Below are 19,317 nucleotides of genomic sequence, written 5' to 3'. Positions count from 1 at the left end.
TGCGACAAAACGGCCCCTGCTCCAATCTCTGAAGCATCCACCTCAACTTGAAAGGGAAGCGAGACATCAGGCTGGCACAAAACAGGCGCCGAAGTAAACCGACGTTTCAACTCCTGGAAAGCCTCCACGGCAGCAGGAGCCCAATTAACCACATCGGAGCCCTTCTTGGTCATATCCGTCAAAGGTTTCACAATGCTAGAAAAGTTAGTGATAAAACGACGGTAGAAGTTAGCGAAACCCAAGAACTTCTGAAGACTCTTAACTGACGAGGGCTGAGTCCAATCAAGAATAGCTCGGACCTTGCCTGGGTCCATCTCCACAGCAGAAGGGGAAAAAATGAACCCCAAAAAGGGAACCTTCTGTACACCAAAAAGACACTTTGAGCCCTTGACAAACAAAGAATTTTCACGCAAAATTTTAAAGACCATCCTGACCTGCTCCACATGCGAGTCCCAATTATCAGAAAAAAACAGAATATCATCCAGATAAACGATCAAAAATTTATCCAGATAGTTCCGGAAAATGTCATGCATAAAGGACTGAAAAACTGAAGGGGCATTAGAGAGCCCAAAAGGCATCACCAAGTACTCAAAATGACCTTCGGGCGTATTGAATGCGGTTTTCCATTCATCCCCTTGCTTAATGCGCACAAGGTTGTACGCACCACGAAGGTCTATCTTGGTAAACCACTTGGCACCTTTAATCCGGGCAAACAAGTCAGACAACAGCGGCAAAGGATACTGAAATTTGACAGTGATCTTATTTAAAAGCCGATAGTCAATACAAGGCCTCAAAGATCCGTCCTTTTTAGCCACAAAAAAGAATCCCGCACCAAGAGGGGAAGAAGACGGACGGATGTGTCCTTTCTCCAGAGACTCCTTGATATATGAACGCATAGCGGTATGTTCAGGTATCGACAGATTAAACAGTCTTCCCTTAGGAAACTTACTGCCTGGAATAAAGTCTATTGCACAGTCACATTCCCTATGAGGAGGCAATGCACTGGACCTGGACTCGCTAAAGACATCCTGATAATCAGACAAATACTCCGGAACTTCCGAAGGCGTAGAAGAAGCAATAGACACAGGCAGGGAATCCTCATGAATACCACGACAGCCCCAACTAGACACTGACATAGCCTTCCAGTCAAGGACTGGATTATGGGTCTGCAACCATGGCAGCCCCAAAACAACCAAATCATGCAGTTTATGTAGAACGAGAAAACGTATCACCTCGCGGTGTTCAGGAGTCATGCACATGGTAACCTGTGTCCAATACTGCGGCTTATTTTCTGCCAATGGCGTAGCATCAATACCCCTAAGAGGGATAGGATTTTCTAATGGTTCAAGAATAAAACCACAGCGCTTAGCAAATGAGAGATCCATAAGACTCAGGGCAGCACCTGAATCTACAAACGCCATGACAGGATAAGATGACAGTGAGCAAATCAAAGTTGCAGACAGAATAAACTTAGGATGCAAATTACCAACGGTGACAGGACTAACAACCTTAGATATACGTTTAGAGCATGCTGAGATAACATGTGTAGAATCACCACAGTAGTAGCACAAGCCATTCCGGCGTCTATGAATTTTCCTCTCATTTCTAGTCAGGATTCTATCACATTGCATCAAATCAGGTGTCCGTTCAGACAACACCATGAGGGAATTTGCGGTTTTTCTATCACATTGCATCACATCAGGTGTCTGTTCAGACAACAACATGAGGGAATTTGCGGTTTTGCGCTCCCGCAACCGCCGGTCAATTTGAATAGCCAGGGACATGGTATCATTCAGACCTGTGGGAATGGGAAAACCCACCATAACATTCTTAATGGCCTCAGAAAGGCCATTTCTAAAATTAGCGGCCAGTGCACACTCGTTCCAATGTGTCAGCACGGACCATTTCCGAAATTTTTGGCAATACACCTCAGCCTCGTCCTGGCCCTGAGACATAGCCAGCAAGGCTTTCTCTGCCTGAATCTCAAGATTGGGTTCCTCATAAAGTAAACCGAGCGCCAGAAAAAACGCATCAATATCAGCCAATGCCGGATCTCCTGGCGCCAACGAAAAAGCCCAATCTTGAGGGTCACCCCGTAAGAATGAAATAACAATTTTTACTTGTTGAGCAGAGTCTCCAGACGAACAAGGTTTCAGGGACAAAAACAATTTACAATTATTCCTGAAATTCCTAAACTTAAATCGGTCTCCTGAAAACAGTTCAGGAATCGGAATCTTGGGTTCAGACCTAGGATTTCTGGTAACATAATCTTGTATACCCTGCACACGAGCGGCAAGCTGGTCCACACTTGTAATCAAGGTCTGGACATTCATGTCTGCAGCAAGCTTAAGCCACTCTGAGGTAAAGGGGAAAAGAAAAAAAAAAAAAAAAAAATGAGAGAGGGAAAAAAAAACTCAAAATTTTCTTTCTTATAATCCCACTTCTGCAATGCATTAAACATTTAATACTGGCCTGGCATACTGTTATGACCCCAGTGGACAGGGTCTCAGAGGAACGTGTAAGTCTGCGAGATACAAAAATCCAGCTCATAGGGCTGTGGTAACTGGGTTGACCAAATAGCTACTCCTAACGCCAACACTAGAAGTAGCCGGGGATCATGCCTACGGTGATCGCTAGATGACTCGCGCCAGCCGGAGAATCTAACTACCCCTAGGAGAAGAAAACAAAGACCTCTCTTGCCTCCAGAGAAAGGAACCCCAAAGCAAGATACAAGCCCCCCACAAATAATAACGGTGAGGTAAGAGGAAATGACAAACACAGAAATGAACCAGGTTCAGCAAAGAGAGGCCCGCTTACTAATAGCAGAATATAGCAAGATAACTTATCTGGTCAACAAAAACCCTATAAAAATCCACGCTGGAGATTCAAGAACCCCCGAACCGTCTAACGGTCCGGGGGGAGAACACCAGCCCCCTAGAGCTTCCAGCAAAGGTCAGGATACAGATTGGAACAAGCTGGACAAAAATACCAAACAAAACAAAAGCAAAAAGCAAGGAAGCAGACTTAGCTTGAAATACAGGAACCAGGATCATAGGACAAGAGCACAACAGATTAGCTCTGATTTCAACGATGCCAGGCATTGAACTGAAGGTCCAGGGAGCTTATATAGCAACGCCCCTGAACTAACGGCCCAGGTGAGGACAAAAGAAAAAAACAGAAGCTCCAGAGTCAAATCACTAATGACCACTAGAGGGAGCAAAAAGCAAAATCACAACAGAGTCCCCCACTACCAGCACCTGTCTGGCCTGCCCTGCTCTCCTATTTCCCTCCTTACTGGAGCAGTCACTCCTCCGGCTTTCAGAGGACATGCCTGGCTGCAGCAGTGCTACCCCTGTACTGGCACCCCCCTCATCTGCCAACTTAGCAAACTTATTGGGGTGTGCCAGATCAGGACTAGCCTCCCTGGCACTCTTCCCTCTACCCCGCCTTCTATCTGTCACCCAGCTAACTGCCACACTGTCCTGCAGCTCCATCCTACCATCCCCCTCCTCATCTATCCCATTGAGCGTCTGCTCTGTGAGCAGAAGACTCCTCTCCATATTGTCTATGGATCTCAGTGTTGCCAGCTGCACATTTAGATCCAGTATCTGGGTTTCCAAATGCACAATGTGCTCACATCTCGCACAGCAGTATGCACCCTCGACCGGCTGGTCAAGGACTGCATACATGTGGCAAGATGTGCACTGGATGGCATTAACAATTGTGGAGCACATTTCCTAATGGGGATTGCACCACACAGAAACGTTAATTAAAAATAAATACAAAGTATTAATTAAAAAAAAAACAAAAAAAAAACACAGAAGCAATTCCTCCCTTGGAAACTCCCTGATTCCAAAGTCACTGAATCACAAGTCACACACTTACCGCCGTTCACACTTACGCTCAGGTCACACTCAGCTCGTTCACACTCGCTGTGCTGAAGATTTATAGTTTGTTTTTTTTCTCTCTATCTCCCCTCAACAGCAATCAACCTTGCTGTTCAGATGCACTTCCAAAAAGGACTTGAGCCCCAAACAGCTGCCCCTTATATCCCCTTAATTATGAGCCCCCACCCTAAGTTAACTCCTTATGAATATAGCTACTCCCAATTCAGCAACTCACACAAATTCACACAGGTATTTGTTAAAGGCTTTCCAAATACCTCTTCACTGAATCACAAGTCACACACTTACCGCCGTTCACACTTACGCTCAGGTCACACTCAGCTCGTTCACACTCGCTGTGCTGAAGATTTATAGTTTGTTTTTTTTCTCTCTATCTCCCCTCAACAGCAATCAACCTTGCTGTTCAGATGCACTTCCAAAAAGGACTTGAGCCCCAAACAGCTGCCCCTTATATCCCCTTAATTATGAGCCCCCACCCTAAGTTAACTCCTTATGAATATAGCTACTCCCAATTCAGCAACTCACACAAATTCACACAGGTATTTGTTAAAGGCTTTCCAAATACCTCTTCACTGAATCACAAGTCACACACTTACCGCCGTTCACACTTACGCTCAGGTCACACTCAGCTCGTTCACACTCGCTGTGCTGAAGATTTATAGTTTGTTTTTTTTCTCTCTATCTCCCCTCAACAGCAATCAACCTTGCTGTTCAGATGCACTTCCAAAAAGGACTTGAGCCCCAAACAGCTGCCCCTTATATCCCCTTAATTATGAGCCCCCACCCTAAGTTAACTCCTTATGAATATAGCTACTCCCAATTCAGCAACTCACACAAATTCACACAGGTATTTGTTAAAGGCTTTCCAAATACCTCTTCACTGAATCACAAGTCACACACTTACCGCCGTTCACACTTACGCTCAGGTCACACTCAGCTCGTTCACACTCGCTGTGCTGAAGATTTATAGTTTGTTTTTTTTCTCTCTATCTCCCCTCAACAGCAATCAACCTTGCTGTTCAGATGCACTTCCAAAAAGGACTTGAGCCCCAAACAGCTGCCCCTTATATCCCCTTAATTATGAGCCCCCACCCTAAGTTAACTCCTTATGAATATAGCTACTCCCAATTCAGCAACTCACACAAATTCACACAGGTATTTGTTAAAGGCTTTCCAAATACCTCTTCACTGAATCACAAGTCACACACTTACCGCCGTTCACACTTACGCTCAGGTCACACTCAGCTCGTTCACACTCGCTGTGCTGAAGATTTATAGTTTGTTTTTTTTCTCTCTATCTCCCCTCAACAGCAATCAACCTTGCTGTTCAGATGCACTTCCAAAAAGGACTTGAGCCCCAAACAGCTGCCCCTTATATCCCCTTAATTATGAGCCCCCACCCTAAGTTAACTCCTTATGAATATAGCTACTCCCAATTCAGCAACTCACACAAATTCACACAGGTATTTGTTAAAGGCTTTCCAAATACCTCTTCACTGAATCACAAGTCACACACTTACCGCCGTTCACACTTACGCTCAGGTCACACTCAGCTCGTTCACACTCGCTGTGCTGAAGATTTATAGTTTGTTTTTTTTCTCTCTATCTCCCCTCAACAGCAATCAACCTTGCTGTTCAGATGCACTTCCAAAAAGGACTTGAGCCCCAAACAGCTGCCCCTTATATCCCCTTAATTATGAGCCCCCACCCTAAGTTAACTCCTTATGAATATAGCTACTCCCAATTCAGCAACTCACACAAATTCACACAGGTATTTGTTAAAGGCTTTCCAAATACCTCTTCACTGAATCACAAGTCACACACTTACCGCCGTTCACACTTACGCTCAGGTCACACTCAGCTCGTTCACACTCGCTGTGCTGAAGATTTATAGTTTGTTTTTTTTCTCTCTATCTCCCCTCAACAGCAATCAACCTTGCTGTTCAGATGCACTTCCAAAAAGGACTTGAGCCCCAAACAGCTGCCCCTTATATCCCCTTAATTATGAGCCCCCACCCTAAGTTAACTCCTTATGAATATAGCTACTCCCAATTCAGCAACTCACACAAATTCACACAGGTATTTGTTAAAGGCTTTCCAAATACCTCTTCACTGAATCACAAGTCACACACTTACCGCCGTTCACACTTACGCTCAGGTCGGCGATGATGATCGGAGGTCAGCGATGCTTCTCCATTGTAAACATAGAGGTCCTTGAGACCTCTATAGTTACTGATCCCCGGAAGCTGTGAGCACCACCCTGTGGTCGGCGCTCACAGCACACCTGATTTTCTACTACATAGCAGCGAACAGCAGATCGCTGCTATGTAGCAGAGGCAATTGTGCTGTGCCTGCTTCTAGCCTCCCATGGAGGCTATTGAAGCATGGCAAAAGTAAAAAAAAAAGTTAAAAAAAATGTGAAAAAAATAAAAAAATATAAAAGTTTAAATCACCCCCCTTTCGCCCCAATCAAAATAAATCAATTAAAAAAAAATCAAACCTACACATATTTGGTATCGCCACGTTCAGAATTGCCCCATCTATCAATAAAAAAAAGCATTAACCTGATCGCTAAACGGCGTAACGAGAAAAAAATCGAAACGCCAGAATTACGTTTTTTTGGTCGCCGCGACATTGCATTAAAATGCAATAACGCGCGATCAAAAGAACATATCTGCACCGAATTGGAATAATTAAAATCGCCAGCTCGGCACGCAAAAAATAAGCCCTCAACCGACCCCAGATCATGAAAAATGGAGACGCTACGAGTATCGGAAAATGGCGCAAATTTTTTTTTTAGCAAAGTTTGGAATTTGTTTTCACCACTTAGGTAAAAAATAACCTAGTCATGTTAGGTGTCTATGAACTCGTACTGACCTGGAGAATCATAATGGCTGGTCAGTTTTAGCATTTAGTGAACCTAGCAAAAAAGCCAAGCAAAAAATAAGTGTGGGATTGCACTTTTTTGCAACTTCACCGCACTTGGAATTTTTTTCCCGTTTTCTAGTACACGACATGGTAAAACCAATGATGTCGTTCAAAAGTACAACTTGTCCCGCAAAAAATAAGCCCTCACATGGCAAAATTGACGGAAAAATAAAAAAGTTATGGCTCTGGGAAGGAGGGGAATGAAAAAGGAACACGGAAAAACGGAAAATCCCAAGGTCATGAAGGGGTTAAATTAAATTAAATTAAATTAAACATTCAGCAGAATATCCTTATTGGAGAAAACTGAATGTCATATGAAATTATGGGAATAAAGGCGGCTGTATGCGGTATGGTGACGGTAATGGCAACTGGACCTGGTGGGGCTATTCACATAATAGGAGAGGAACAGCACTACTTGAATATAAGGACTTGAGACAAGAATGGCGCTGAATGCCTTGGTAAGTCATATGGCAAGCCCGCCCTTCAGTAGGGACATCCAGGAGGGGAAAAGTTAATGTGACTCTGTGGGGCTGTGAAGTGCTAAGAGATAAACAGCACTTCAGTACTTGGCAGGAAACTTGCAAGGGGGATGATGCTTATTACCCAGGTCCATCATGTGGCGATACCACCGGTGAGTGAGAGGGCTCTGGAGGATATTTTTCAAATATTGAGTGCCAAGTAATTTTTTGCCTAATTACTAGGCATGTGGTCACATCAGATACTAAAAGAAAATGTTTATATACTGTCACTGTTGCACTGTTAGTGGCTGTCAGGTGTTAATAGGGCTTCAACGGACAGGCTTAGTACAACCCATTATGTTACTCAGATCCCAGGGATTGCCCTGGCTTTTACCCTTTAACCCCTCTACAAGTATCTAGACTTAGGCCGGTTTCACACGTCAGTGGCTCAGGTACGTGAGGTGACAGTTTCCTCACGTACCGGAGACACTGACACATGTAGACCCATAAAAATCAATGCATCTGTGCAGATGTCATTGATTTTTTGCGGACCGTGTCTCCGTGTGCCAAACACGGAGACATGTCAGTGTTCGTGGGAGCGCACGTATTACACGGACCCATTAAAGTCAATGGGTCCGTGTAAAACACGGACCACACACGGACGGTCTCCGTGTGCAGTCCCTGTGGCGTGCAGGAGACAGCGCTACAGTAAGCGCTGTCCCCCCCACATGGTGCTGAAGCCGCCATTCATATCTTCTGTGCAGCAGCGTTTGCTGCATAGAAGATATGAATAATAGTGTTTAAAAGAAAGATCTATCTGTAAGCCGCCCTCCCACCCCCTGTGCGCCCCCCCCGCTGTTCTGAAAATACTCACCCGCGTCCCTCGCAGTGTCCTGTGCTGGCCGCGCCTTCTACTGTACGTGACCGCATACAGGAGAAGATGGTGCCAGACCAGGAAGCAGCGACAGCCAACGAGGGAGCGGGTGAGTATTTTCAGAACAGTGGGGGGCGCACAGGGGGTGGGAGGGCGGCGGAGTGGTCGGCAAGTGAGTGGTCAAAATGCTAGCTGAGGTCAGAAAACAGGATAAATCAGAAGACACAACAGAAGCTAGAACTAGGGCATTAGACCAGGTAAAATAAAAAAGTATGGAAAATTCTGAAGGGTTCTAAAAATTTCAAGCACCACTGTGTGTAAGAATAATAACATGTACACCTTGCTTTACAAAAATATACATGGATAAGAAAGGATACGAATCTCAGAGACAGGCTTTAAAATCCCATATGGAGTGGTGGCTAATGAATAAAAAATCCATGGCATTAAAATTGTGATATTATCAGTTGTTTATTATAAAATTAGACAGACTGCAGATTACGGTTAAAACCTCACTATACACTAATATATTAGGAGACAAATACGAGAAAATGTTATACAACCTCAACAGTCACGATGACTTGGGTCAAAGTCTCTCTAAAAGTGACACTACAGGAATATTCCCCATCCTGGAATGATATGAGGGTCCAACATTCAGGACCTCTACGACTTCTGTGGGACCCTTTTGACTTATTATACAATGTACTTAACATTGTCTAAGCAGGTTCTAAATGCTTAAACTTTACAGCTGAAGTTACCATAATTTTGAACTTCTGGTATGAGAGATCACAGCAAACTGAGCGGGAACACACAAAACTCCATAGAGCCATCTCTGACCAAACACATAAGCCCCAATTCATCAAAGGGTTTTCACCAGATTTCTGAAGTAAAACACTTTGAAAAGTAGCAAACTTTGCACATATCGAAGTTATGTATAAATTGGCATTTTCAAGGCAGTCCCAGCCAGATCAACAAAGTAGGTGCAACAAGGGCGGGCCGGAGGCGTAGCGAAGACTACCCAACAAATGATTCAAATGTTACACAACTTGACAGTGTCCATTTAAAGGGAATCTGCCAGCAGGTTTTTGCTACCTCATCTGAGTGCTTCATGCTGTAGGGGCAAAGACCCTGATTCCAGCTATGTATCAGTTACTGGGCTGTGTTTTGCTGTTTCAATAAAATCACTGTTTTATCAGTAGGAGATTAACACTAGTGGACTAGGTGTCTTGTGCCTCCTGGTCCAACCACACCCCACCACTTATTAACAGCTTTCTGTCAGTATACAATGTACACAGAAAGCTACCAATCAGTGGTGTGGGCGGGGTTATACACAACTCAGCATTCAGAGCTCTGCTAGATCTGCAGCAGTGAAAACTGTGATTCCATTACAACTGCTGCACCCAATAAGTAACACATAACTAGAATCAGGGATTCTGTCCCACTGCTCTCAGCTTTTAACTCAATTCCCTGCTGACAATCCCCTTTAAAGTTACTGGTATGACAACATTTACTATAAATAGATTTTTTATGACACCAAAGGGCACAAATCCTATAGCAAATTAGTATTAAAATGGTAATAGCTTAGATTGAATATATTAAAAATACTAAAGCACCTTCACCATTCAGCAATTTTAAAGATGTAGGAAATGAGACTCTTGCTTGATCTTCATTGCAACTTTGATGAGCATCTGCACCCCCATTAGGGCTACATGATAAATCTTTACAAACGTATTTGCCATAGGTGGCATTTTGTGGAGCCCTAAAAGAATCCATAAACACTGTATCATCTGTGGCCATCTGTCTGCCTTCAAAAGTGAACAGATCATGTTGTTTAAATAAGCTGTGAAAATAAAAGGTACATTTGAAATAAAAAAATAAAAAAACATTTCAGCAGAACAATATGTCCAATGTATCTTGAGTTCAGTTTACTTTTCCAAGTCCAATGTTGTCATATAAAACAGACAAAGAATAAAAAAAGATTATAATACCCTCTCTAATGACCCCTGCCTAGCAATGTGCAAGCCACAAGATGGCATATTTTTGCAACCATATATGTCAGGACAGAAGATAGTACATCTGGATCTCTACATTATCTATAATTATCTATATTTTAAAGTTGTTTTCCAGGTTATTGAAATATCTACTGCGAGTCACCAAAACATATAGAATTAGTAAAAAAAAAAAAAAAAAAAAAGAAATGTATACTCGTCCATGTAATTCTTGCTGTGCCTGCACCACACCCTGTTCCTTCCTGATGGTCTGCTATTTATCTGGCTCCAGCGGCCACTCTCTGCTGTATACCCCTTAGGCCGGTTCACACGTACGTCAGTGTCTCCAGTACGTGTGGTGACAGTTTTCTCACGTACCGGAGACACTGACACACGTAGACACATTAAAATCAATGTGTCTCTGCAGATGTCAGTGATTTTTTGCAGACCGTGTGTCCGTGTGCAAAACACGGAGACATGTCAGTGTTCGTGGGAGCACACGGATCACACGGACCCATTAAAGTCAATGGGTCCGTGTTAGACACGTACCGCACACGGATGCTGTCCGTGTGCAGTCCGTGTGCCGTGCAGGAGACAGTGCTACAGTAAGCGCTGTCCCCCAGCGTGGTGCTGAAGCCGCCATTCATTTCTTCTCTCCAGCAGCGTTCGCTGGAGAGAAGGAATGAAAAATCATTGTTTTGGGGGTTTTTTTGTGTTTAAAATAAAGATCCTTGTCACCACCCCCCCTCCCACCCCCCGTGCGCCCGCCCGCTGGAAATAAAATACTCACCCGGCTCCCTCGAAGGTGTTGTGAATTCTGCTCTTGGGCTCCCACCGGTGGTTGTTAGTGGTAGTGCAGTTGTCTTGGGGTTGTAATCCAGGGCAGGTGTTTCTGCTGATGGCAGCTCTACTAGGTATTTAGGTGTGCAGGATCCATTACTCCTGGCCAGTTGTCCATTGTTCTTGGAGGGATTGCATCTCTCTCTGGTTCCTTATGCTCTGCTGCCATTTCAGCTAAAGATAAGTGTCTGTTTTTTTGTCACACTGTCCCCTGACGAAGCCGACGCGAAACGCGCGCTGGGGCTGCGGCGGTGATCCCCCTGGCACCTGATTGATGGGTAAGAACTATTGAACCAACGCTAGTCTAATATATGCTGATTGAGCAAAACGGGTCCCCACTGTGGGCTGGACAAATTCTGTCTAGTAGTGTTTTTGTTTCAAGCTGTTCTGTTACCGTCTAATATGCACTAATAGCACTTTACTAATGAAATGGTTCCAGTGTGCCATAGGGGTAGTCACTGCCGTGATTATTTTTTCAGTGTTGTCCGTAATGTTCCCTTGCTGTATCATTGCATTTTGTGATTATTTGTTGTAATATATTTTTCTATAAATAAAAACGTGTATTTTTATCTTGTTCATAAAATGGGACTTATACTCCGTTTATTATTCTCTGGTCAATTCTAGGTATTTAGGTGTGCAGGATCCATTACTCCTGGCCAGTTGTCCATTGTTCTTGGAGGGATTGCATCTCTCTCTGGTTCCTTATGCTCTGCTGCCATTTCAGCTAAAGATAAGTGTCTGTTTTTTTGTCTCTGTGCACACATGCTGTGTGCTTTGTAATTCAGTGCAATTCATTGTGTTTTTGTCCAGCTTAGACTTTGTTTGGATTTTTCAGTCATGCTGGATTCTCAGGAGTTGCAGATATACTTGCTATGTCTTTAGTTAGATGTAGTATATTGGTATTTTCTGCTGTTGATATTTTTAGGATTTTAATACTGACCGCTTAGAATTCTGTCCTATCCTTTTCTATTTAGCTAGAAGTGCCTCTTTTGCTAAATCCTGTTTTTCTGCCTGCGTGTGTCTTTCCTCTTATATTCACAGTCAATATTTGTGGGGGGCTGCCTATCCTTTGGTGTTCTGCTCTGAGGCAAGATAGAATTCCCATTTCCACCTACAGTGCCTACAAGTAGTATTCAACCCCCTGCAGATTTAGCAGGTTTAATAGGATGCAAATAAGTTAGAGCCTTCAAACTTCAAACAAGAGCAGGATTTATTAACAGATGCATAAATCTTACAAACCAAAAAGTTTTGTTGCTCAGTTAAATTTTTATAAATTTTAAACATAAAAGTGTGGGTCAATTATTATTCAACCCCTAGGTTTAATATTTTGTGGAATAACCTTTGTTTGCAATTACAGCTAATAATCATCTTTTATAAGACCTGATCAGGCCGGCACAGGTCTCTGGAGTTATCTTGGCCCACTCCTCCATGCAGATCTTCTCCAAGTTATCTAGGTTCTTTGGGTGTCTCATGTGGACTTTAATCTTGAGCTCCTTCCACAAGTTTTCAATTGGGTTAAGGTCAGGAGACTGACTAGGCCACTGCAACACCTTGATTTTTTGCCTCTTGAACCAGGCCTTGGTTTTCTTGGCTGTGTGCTTTGGGTCGTTGTCTTGTTGGAAGATGAAATGACGACCCATCTTAAGATCCTTGATGGAGGAGCGGAGGTTCTTGGCCAAAATCTCCAGGTAGGCCGTGCTATCCATCTTCCCATGGATGCGGACCAGATGGCCAGGCCCCTTGGCTGAGAAACAGCCCCACAGCATGATGCTGCCACCACCATGCTTGACTGTAGGGATGGTATTCTTGGGGTCATATGCAGTGCCATCCAGTCTCCAAACGTCACGTGTGTGGTTGGCACCAAAGATCTCGATCTTGGTCTCATCAGACCAGAGAACCTTGAACCAGTCAGTCTCAGAGTCCTCCAAGTGATCATGAGCAAACTAGACGAGCCTTGACATGACGCTTTGAAAGTAAAGGTACCTTACGGGCTCGTCTGGAACGGAGACCATTGCGGTGGAGTACGTTACTTATGGTAATGACTGAAACCAATGTCCCCACTGCCATGAGATCTTCCCGGAGCTCCTTCCTTGTTGTCCTTGGGTTAGCCTTGACTCTTCGGACAAGCCTGGCCTCGGCACGGGAGGAAACTTTCAAAGGCTGTCCAGGCCGTGGAAGGCTAACAGTAGTTCCATAAGCCTTCCACTTCCGGATGATGCTCCCAACAGTGGAGACAGGTAGGCCCAACTCCTTGGAAAGGGTTTTGTACCCCTTGCCAGCCTTGTGACCCTCCACGATCTTGTCTCTGATGGCCTTGGAATGCTCCTTTGTCTTTCCCATGTTGACCATGTATGAGTGCAGTTCACATGTTTGGGGAGGGTCTTAAATAGTCAGAAAAGGCTGGAAAAAGAGATAATTAATCCAAACATGTGAAGCTCATTGTTCTTTGTGGCTGAACTACTTCTTAATACTTTAGGGGAACCAAACAGAATTCTGGTGGGTTGAGGGGTTGAATAATAAATGACCCTCTGAAAAGACTTTTCACAATTTAAAAAAAAAGTAAACAAAGAAATAACATTCTTTTTTGCTGCAGTGCATTTCACACTTCCAGGCTGATCTACAGTCCAAATGTCACAATGCCAAGTTAATTCCAAATGTGTAAACCTGCTAAATCTGCAGGGGGTTGAATACTACTTGTAGGCACTGTATAGGTATTTAGTCCTCCGGCTGTGTCGAGGTGTCTAGGACAGGTTAGGCACACCCCACGGCTACTTCTAGTTGCGGTGTCAGTTTAGGGTTGCGGTCAGTACAGATACCACTTACTCCTGAGAAAGTCTCTCATGCGGCTCCAAGGTCACCGGATCATAACAACAAGGAGCTTTATTTTAAACAAAAAAAATAATAAAAAAACAATGATTTTTCATTCCTTCTCTCCAGCGAACGCTGCTGGGAAGAAGGAATGAATTCCGGCTTCAGCACCAGATGCAGGGGACAGCGCTTATCTCTAGCGCTGTCTCCTGCATGGTCTGTGTGGTACCCAGTCGGCACACGGGCGGCACACGGCTGCCGCACGTGTGCCACGTGAGCTCACGGACACACGGACACGGATAACTCCGGTACCGATTTTTCCGGTACCTGAATTATCGGGACGTGTGAGACTGGAATAATAAGAAGACCATACATGTCATTATGACTTTTCCATGGTACCATAAGTGATCCAATATGCCACTGATCCTTTAACCCTAAAGCTGATGGCATGCCATCAGTAACAAATCTCTTACTATATCCTGCAGAAGTCCATTAGCCCTGTGCTACAGATTTACCCTGGCTACAGAAACTCGCACCAGACAACGAATGAAACACCAGACAGATTACTTGCAGGGGAGACTCCTTCCATTCACTCTGTTTGCCAGTCATTGATTTATGCCCCATCCCACGGGTTTTTGTTTAGGTGACTTGTCAGACCGTTATGATGATTTCACTAATGTTTTCAGTGAGCAAGAAGCTGAGGCATTTACTTTCCACAGGCTCCTGTGCAATAGAGTAGCCTCCAATACTCCAGCACCGTGTTTTAATCGGTGTGCCCACGTTGTGTTTTTTATGCGTTTCCGCCACGTATTTTTGCCGCAGTAGAAAAGCTTAAAAAAATGTTTAAAAACCCATTCCCATGCAATCCTATGGGACTCAACAGTTGCTGTTCCCATGCTGTGGATTTTCCAGCTGCGGAATCGTATAGCGGTAAAATCTGTTCATTATTTCAGCGTTATTGTGGCGATTCCACCACCATAGGATTGCATTGAAACGCTCACTTTACGCATGTAGCTATGCCCACCATGTGTAAAGTGAGCGCTTCATGTGCGGATGGTACCCAGGGTTTGGAGGAGACAGTCCTTCATGCCCTGGGTACAATATTCCTGTAAAAAAAAAAGAATTTAAATTAAAAAATAGGGATATATTTATCTTCTGATGGCCCCCGGAGTCCTCCCACCTCTCAGAGGTGCACGCAGTGGCTTCCGTTCCCAGGGATGCATTGCGCGAATCACCTGAGATGACGTCGCGGTCAGGCGTCCATGATGTCACAAAGGTCCTTCGCGCAAAGCATCCCTGGGAGCGGAACGTATCGAGAGCGCCGCTGAGGAGTGTGACCAACCTGTCAATCACTTTTCCAAGTGATGCTTCAAATCGCTTGTAAAGCACAAGCATTCTGCAAGCTAAAAACGCTTGCAAAATGCTTGTGTTTTGTGGGAAAAAGCATGCGAATTCCGCATGCGTTTTACCCGCGGCATGGAGTTGCGGAAATGCTGCGGACATTTCCGCAGCATTTCTGCAATGTGGGCACATAGCCTAAGGGTACCGTCACACAGTGCCATTTTCATCGCTACGACGGCACGATTCGTGACGTTCTAGCGATATCGTTACGATATCGTAGTGTCTGACACGCTACTGCGATCCGGAACCCCGCTGAGAATCGTACGTCGTAGCAGATCGTTTGAAACTTTCTTTCGTCGTCTAGTGTCCCGCTGTGGCGGCATGATTGCATCGTGTGACACAGGTTGTATACGATGTGCACACAGTAACCAACGGCTTCTACATCGCAAATACGTCATGAAATTATCGCTCCAGCGCCGTTTATTGCAACGTGTGACCGCAGTCTACGATGCTGGAGCGATAATCATACGACGCTGCAACGTCACGAATCGTGCCGTCGTAGCGATGAAAATGGCACTGTGTGACAGTACCCTTAGAGTCTATTCTTAATCCTTTTCAGAGATAAGCCAAATCTTAGCACATTACAGAAAATCATAAAATAACCTAAGAGGTTTTAACACACAAGTCATCTTGTTCTTTATAAGATGGCTTCTTTTTTCATTGTCAAAAAGGATGGATCTTCGTGCACCTGTATTGGCCTGCTCCGTCCTTGATTTCAGAACATTTTCACCAGATACAGGGGGAAAAGATATTCACTAAACTAAGAAGGACCTACAATTTTCATCCAAAAAGGAGATGGATGGAAGATAGCATTCAGTACCCAGATAAGGAACTTTGAGTCATGCCCTTTGGGATTACTAATGTCCCAGCTGCCTTAAAAAGAACTTGTCAATTATATATTCAGGGATGTAATCTAAGTGCACCATGATGTAGGGGAAGAAACTCTGATTGCAGAGATGTGTTACTTACTAGACTGTGTTTTATTGTTTCAACACAATCAGTGTTTTATCAGCAGGAGATTATTGCTACAGGACAACTGGCCTTCGTACCTACTAGTCCAACCATGTCCCCAGCACTGATTAGCAGAGAGCTGCCAATCAAGTGGTGTGTGGAAGGGGGTTACACACAGCTCACCCTTCGAAGCACTGCTACATCTGCAGCAGAGAAAACAGAGATTGTATCACAACTTCTGCATCCAGTAAACTGAGTGACACATCGCTGGAATCAGGGTCTCTGTCCCTACATAATGCTGCTGCTAGATTACATAGTAAACACCAGCTGATAGATTCCCTTTAATTTCTGTGTGATGTTGCACTTGGATGACACCCTCATGTTCTGCTCAGAACTAAAACACACGGAACAGGAGCAAAGTTCTCTTGTCTAAAATTTCTGTCATATTCCTACCCCCACATGGAATTATGCTCTGATTCCCTGCTCCCCAGATATGGTCTTCTGTAGACAATGCTCTCTCAGTGACACTTCAGTTCTGGGCTCAGTGTCCCATCTATCCTGCTAGAACCTATGGAGCCGTTTCACATGTTTGCCCTTATTGACTCCTGGCTACTTAATGGGCCAGCACAGACAAAAGCACTCCTTCACCTGCCAATGCCAAGCAGCCACAGGTTTATTAAGGAACTATTCCCCATCACCCGGCGCCTGAGTAATTGTGTCCTTAATTTACAAGATATTCTTATGTTCTATATGGAACTTACTGACACTGTCAGGTTGGCGCCGCTATACTGATTAAAATGATACCTTGGTTGATGAACTCCGTCTTGTGGTTTTTGTTTAATCTGTATTTGTAGTTTTCAGTTAGGAAGGAGTCACACTAACGTAGAATACGGGCGAGTGCTATGCGAGAAAATATCGCATAGCACTCAGACCAGTGTTAATCTATGGGGCAGCTCACATCACCGCATTTTTTCTCAGGCGTATTCGACGTGCGTGTAAAAACGCAGCAGAATATTGTCCAAGACTCTCCAGTGCAAGCCTATGGGTGTGAGAAAAACTCGGACACCACACGGACCATCCAGCTTGCGACAAATACGCACACATTTTCCTCATTTCAGCCCATTGAGCCATAAATTCAATGGGGAAAATCAGTGAGAAATGTAAAATCATACGGCTGTCATACGGATACATAGGTGCATTACATACAGATGACCATACAGAGAACACTTGTGCGACTCTCGGCAGAGAGACTTGGACCGATTTTCCATATGTGACGCCGGCCTTAATGAGATTCTCGTGCTCCGGGGCGGCCTGTGGTTTATGTGGTGCTCTGCTTAGATATTCATCTGTATGGCTTATGACAGGTCACTGATCCCTCAGTTACCTGCCCCCTATTTTACATACTGTATATTTTATTGTTTGGAAAAATAAAATGACACACATCAAGCAGGCACCGTCGGCGCCTCCACTGTAGCATGATTGAATCTATAAAATCCATATTTTTATTTTATTTAGTCATATAAATTTCTTTAGAAAAAAAACTTCCTCAAAATGTTGCCGGCCGCGCCTGCAGAGTAGCATAATTTGAAACGCAATAGATGCTACTGCTCAGGCGCCTCCGCTGGCGCCATATTGCTAGAGGAAAAAAATTGTCTCCACCAAGATGGCGCTGGCCGGCCACACCTGCGCAGTAGCATGTATCGGCGATCTCATTAACTGAAAACTACAAATAAAGATTAAACAACAACCTCAAGGCAAATTTCACCAAGGTATCATTTTAATCAGTATAACGGCGCCAATCTGACACTGTCTGTAGGTTACTGAGCACAATTCTGCTGTAAATTGCAGTGTTTCTCAACTCCGGTCCTCAAGACCGACCAACAGGTCATGTTTTCAGGATTTCCTTAGTATTGCATAGTGATGGAATTCATTCTTAAGTAGGTGATGAAATTATCACCCTGTGCAAATACTATGGATATCCTAAAATCTTGACCTGTTGGTGGACTGGAGTTGACAAACACTGGTCAATAGTAAAATATTTTACCCTTTCAATACCAATCTTACCTTTTTCTAAGCATGACTGAATTTTCTTTGACTTCTTGGGTTTTTGTGAGATTGTGTTCACAAGAGTAAAAATCTTTGCTTTGTTCATCATCCTCACCAAATGAATAACAGGGATACGATAATGTAATATCCTGAGTACTTGTATTTCCTAGGTTTGAGGTCACTGTTTTGCTACTATTAATGTTATGCTGCGAGGAATATATTGCTGCAGGGTTGGCTTCCAATGCTTGTGCCTTCTTAAGAGGAGGTATAAATGTTTTCAGCTTTCTAATCATACCTTTTTTTTAATAAAAAACAAAAAAACAACAATTAAAAGAAGGATAACAATATGAGTTATAAATATTATGTAATGCATTATACTAAAATTATATTAAAACAGTAATGTTAAAGTGAATGTGTAATCAGAAAATGACCTATTGTGTAAATTGAGTTTTTATATTAAATGTATATTTTTTAAAATTTGAATGTTTTACTTATTTTTCATATCACTATCTATATTAAAAAATGTAAGACTCCTACTTCCATATGGGTACATGTACATTAGTAGCAATAGACTGAAGGGAGGGGGGACGGGTGGGCTTTAAAAGGAACCTGACATCACCAGAAACGCTATTTACCTGCAAATATGGGATTAATCTGCTGGTAAATAGCAATAAACCTTGACTGCTAATTGGAAGTGTGGCTACAGAGAGAAAATGAAGTTTTAATCACGGTGTAATCTCCATCTAATGGCTCTCTCCCAATCATTGGAGCGGTTATGCCACGGCTCAATATACTGCAGGCACTCTGCTCTCACATGCTGCAGGCAGCCTGTCACTCAAAGTGCAGGGGCGGGATTACATCCAAGCTTCCAGTATATCAAGAACCGAACCGAGAGTTGATGTATGGCTTATGGTGTTTGTTGAACCTTTTTGCACCAAATTCTTCAAAATACTGTATGTGGCTCTTTACTTTTGCCTTTACTTTTTATGCACCTTTTTAGCTAAAAAAAAATCACATGTTCCACTAAAAAATCAAGAAGCACATATAACCCACTCCAGGCAAAGATTACAGTACATTTGTGAAAAAATTTTGCAACTTTTTAAAAAGTCAAAATTTATTGA

The 19,317-nt window shown here is 43.6% G+C and overlaps 1 protein-coding gene across 12 annotated transcripts in view; it reads right to left on the bottom strand.

The window, feature by feature from the left end:
* Nucleotides 1-19,317, bottom strand: part of HFM1 (helicase for meiosis 1) — a 229,963-nt gene that overhangs the window by 155,012 nt on the left and 55,634 nt on the right. For 11 of the 12 annotated variants that reach the window (XR_013218736.1, XM_077278676.1, XM_077278672.1 and 8 more), the window contains 3 exons: nucleotides 18,215-18,491; nucleotides 9,776-10,002; nucleotides 8,543-8,584 (listed from right to left, as the gene is read on the bottom strand). Coding sequence is in view for 11 of the 12 variants with exons in the window: in XM_077278676.1 (XP_077134791.1) it covers nucleotides 8,543-8,584; nucleotides 9,776-10,002; nucleotides 18,215-18,491 (546 nt within the window). In the remaining variant the exon portion in view is untranslated. The remainder of the gene's footprint in view (nucleotides 1-8,542; nucleotides 8,585-9,775; nucleotides 10,003-18,214; nucleotides 18,492-19,317) is intronic. The other variant, XM_077278674.1, reaches the window with a different exon arrangement.

Source organism: Ranitomeya variabilis, chromosome 8 (assembly GCF_051348905.1).
Source record: "Ranitomeya variabilis isolate aRanVar5 chromosome 8, aRanVar5.hap1, whole genome shotgun sequence".
NCBI lineage: Eukaryota > Metazoa > Chordata > Amphibia > Anura > Dendrobatidae > Ranitomeya > Ranitomeya variabilis.
The sequence above is the reverse complement of the archived record's forward strand: the minus strand, read 5'-3'. Positions and strand labels throughout refer to the sequence as shown.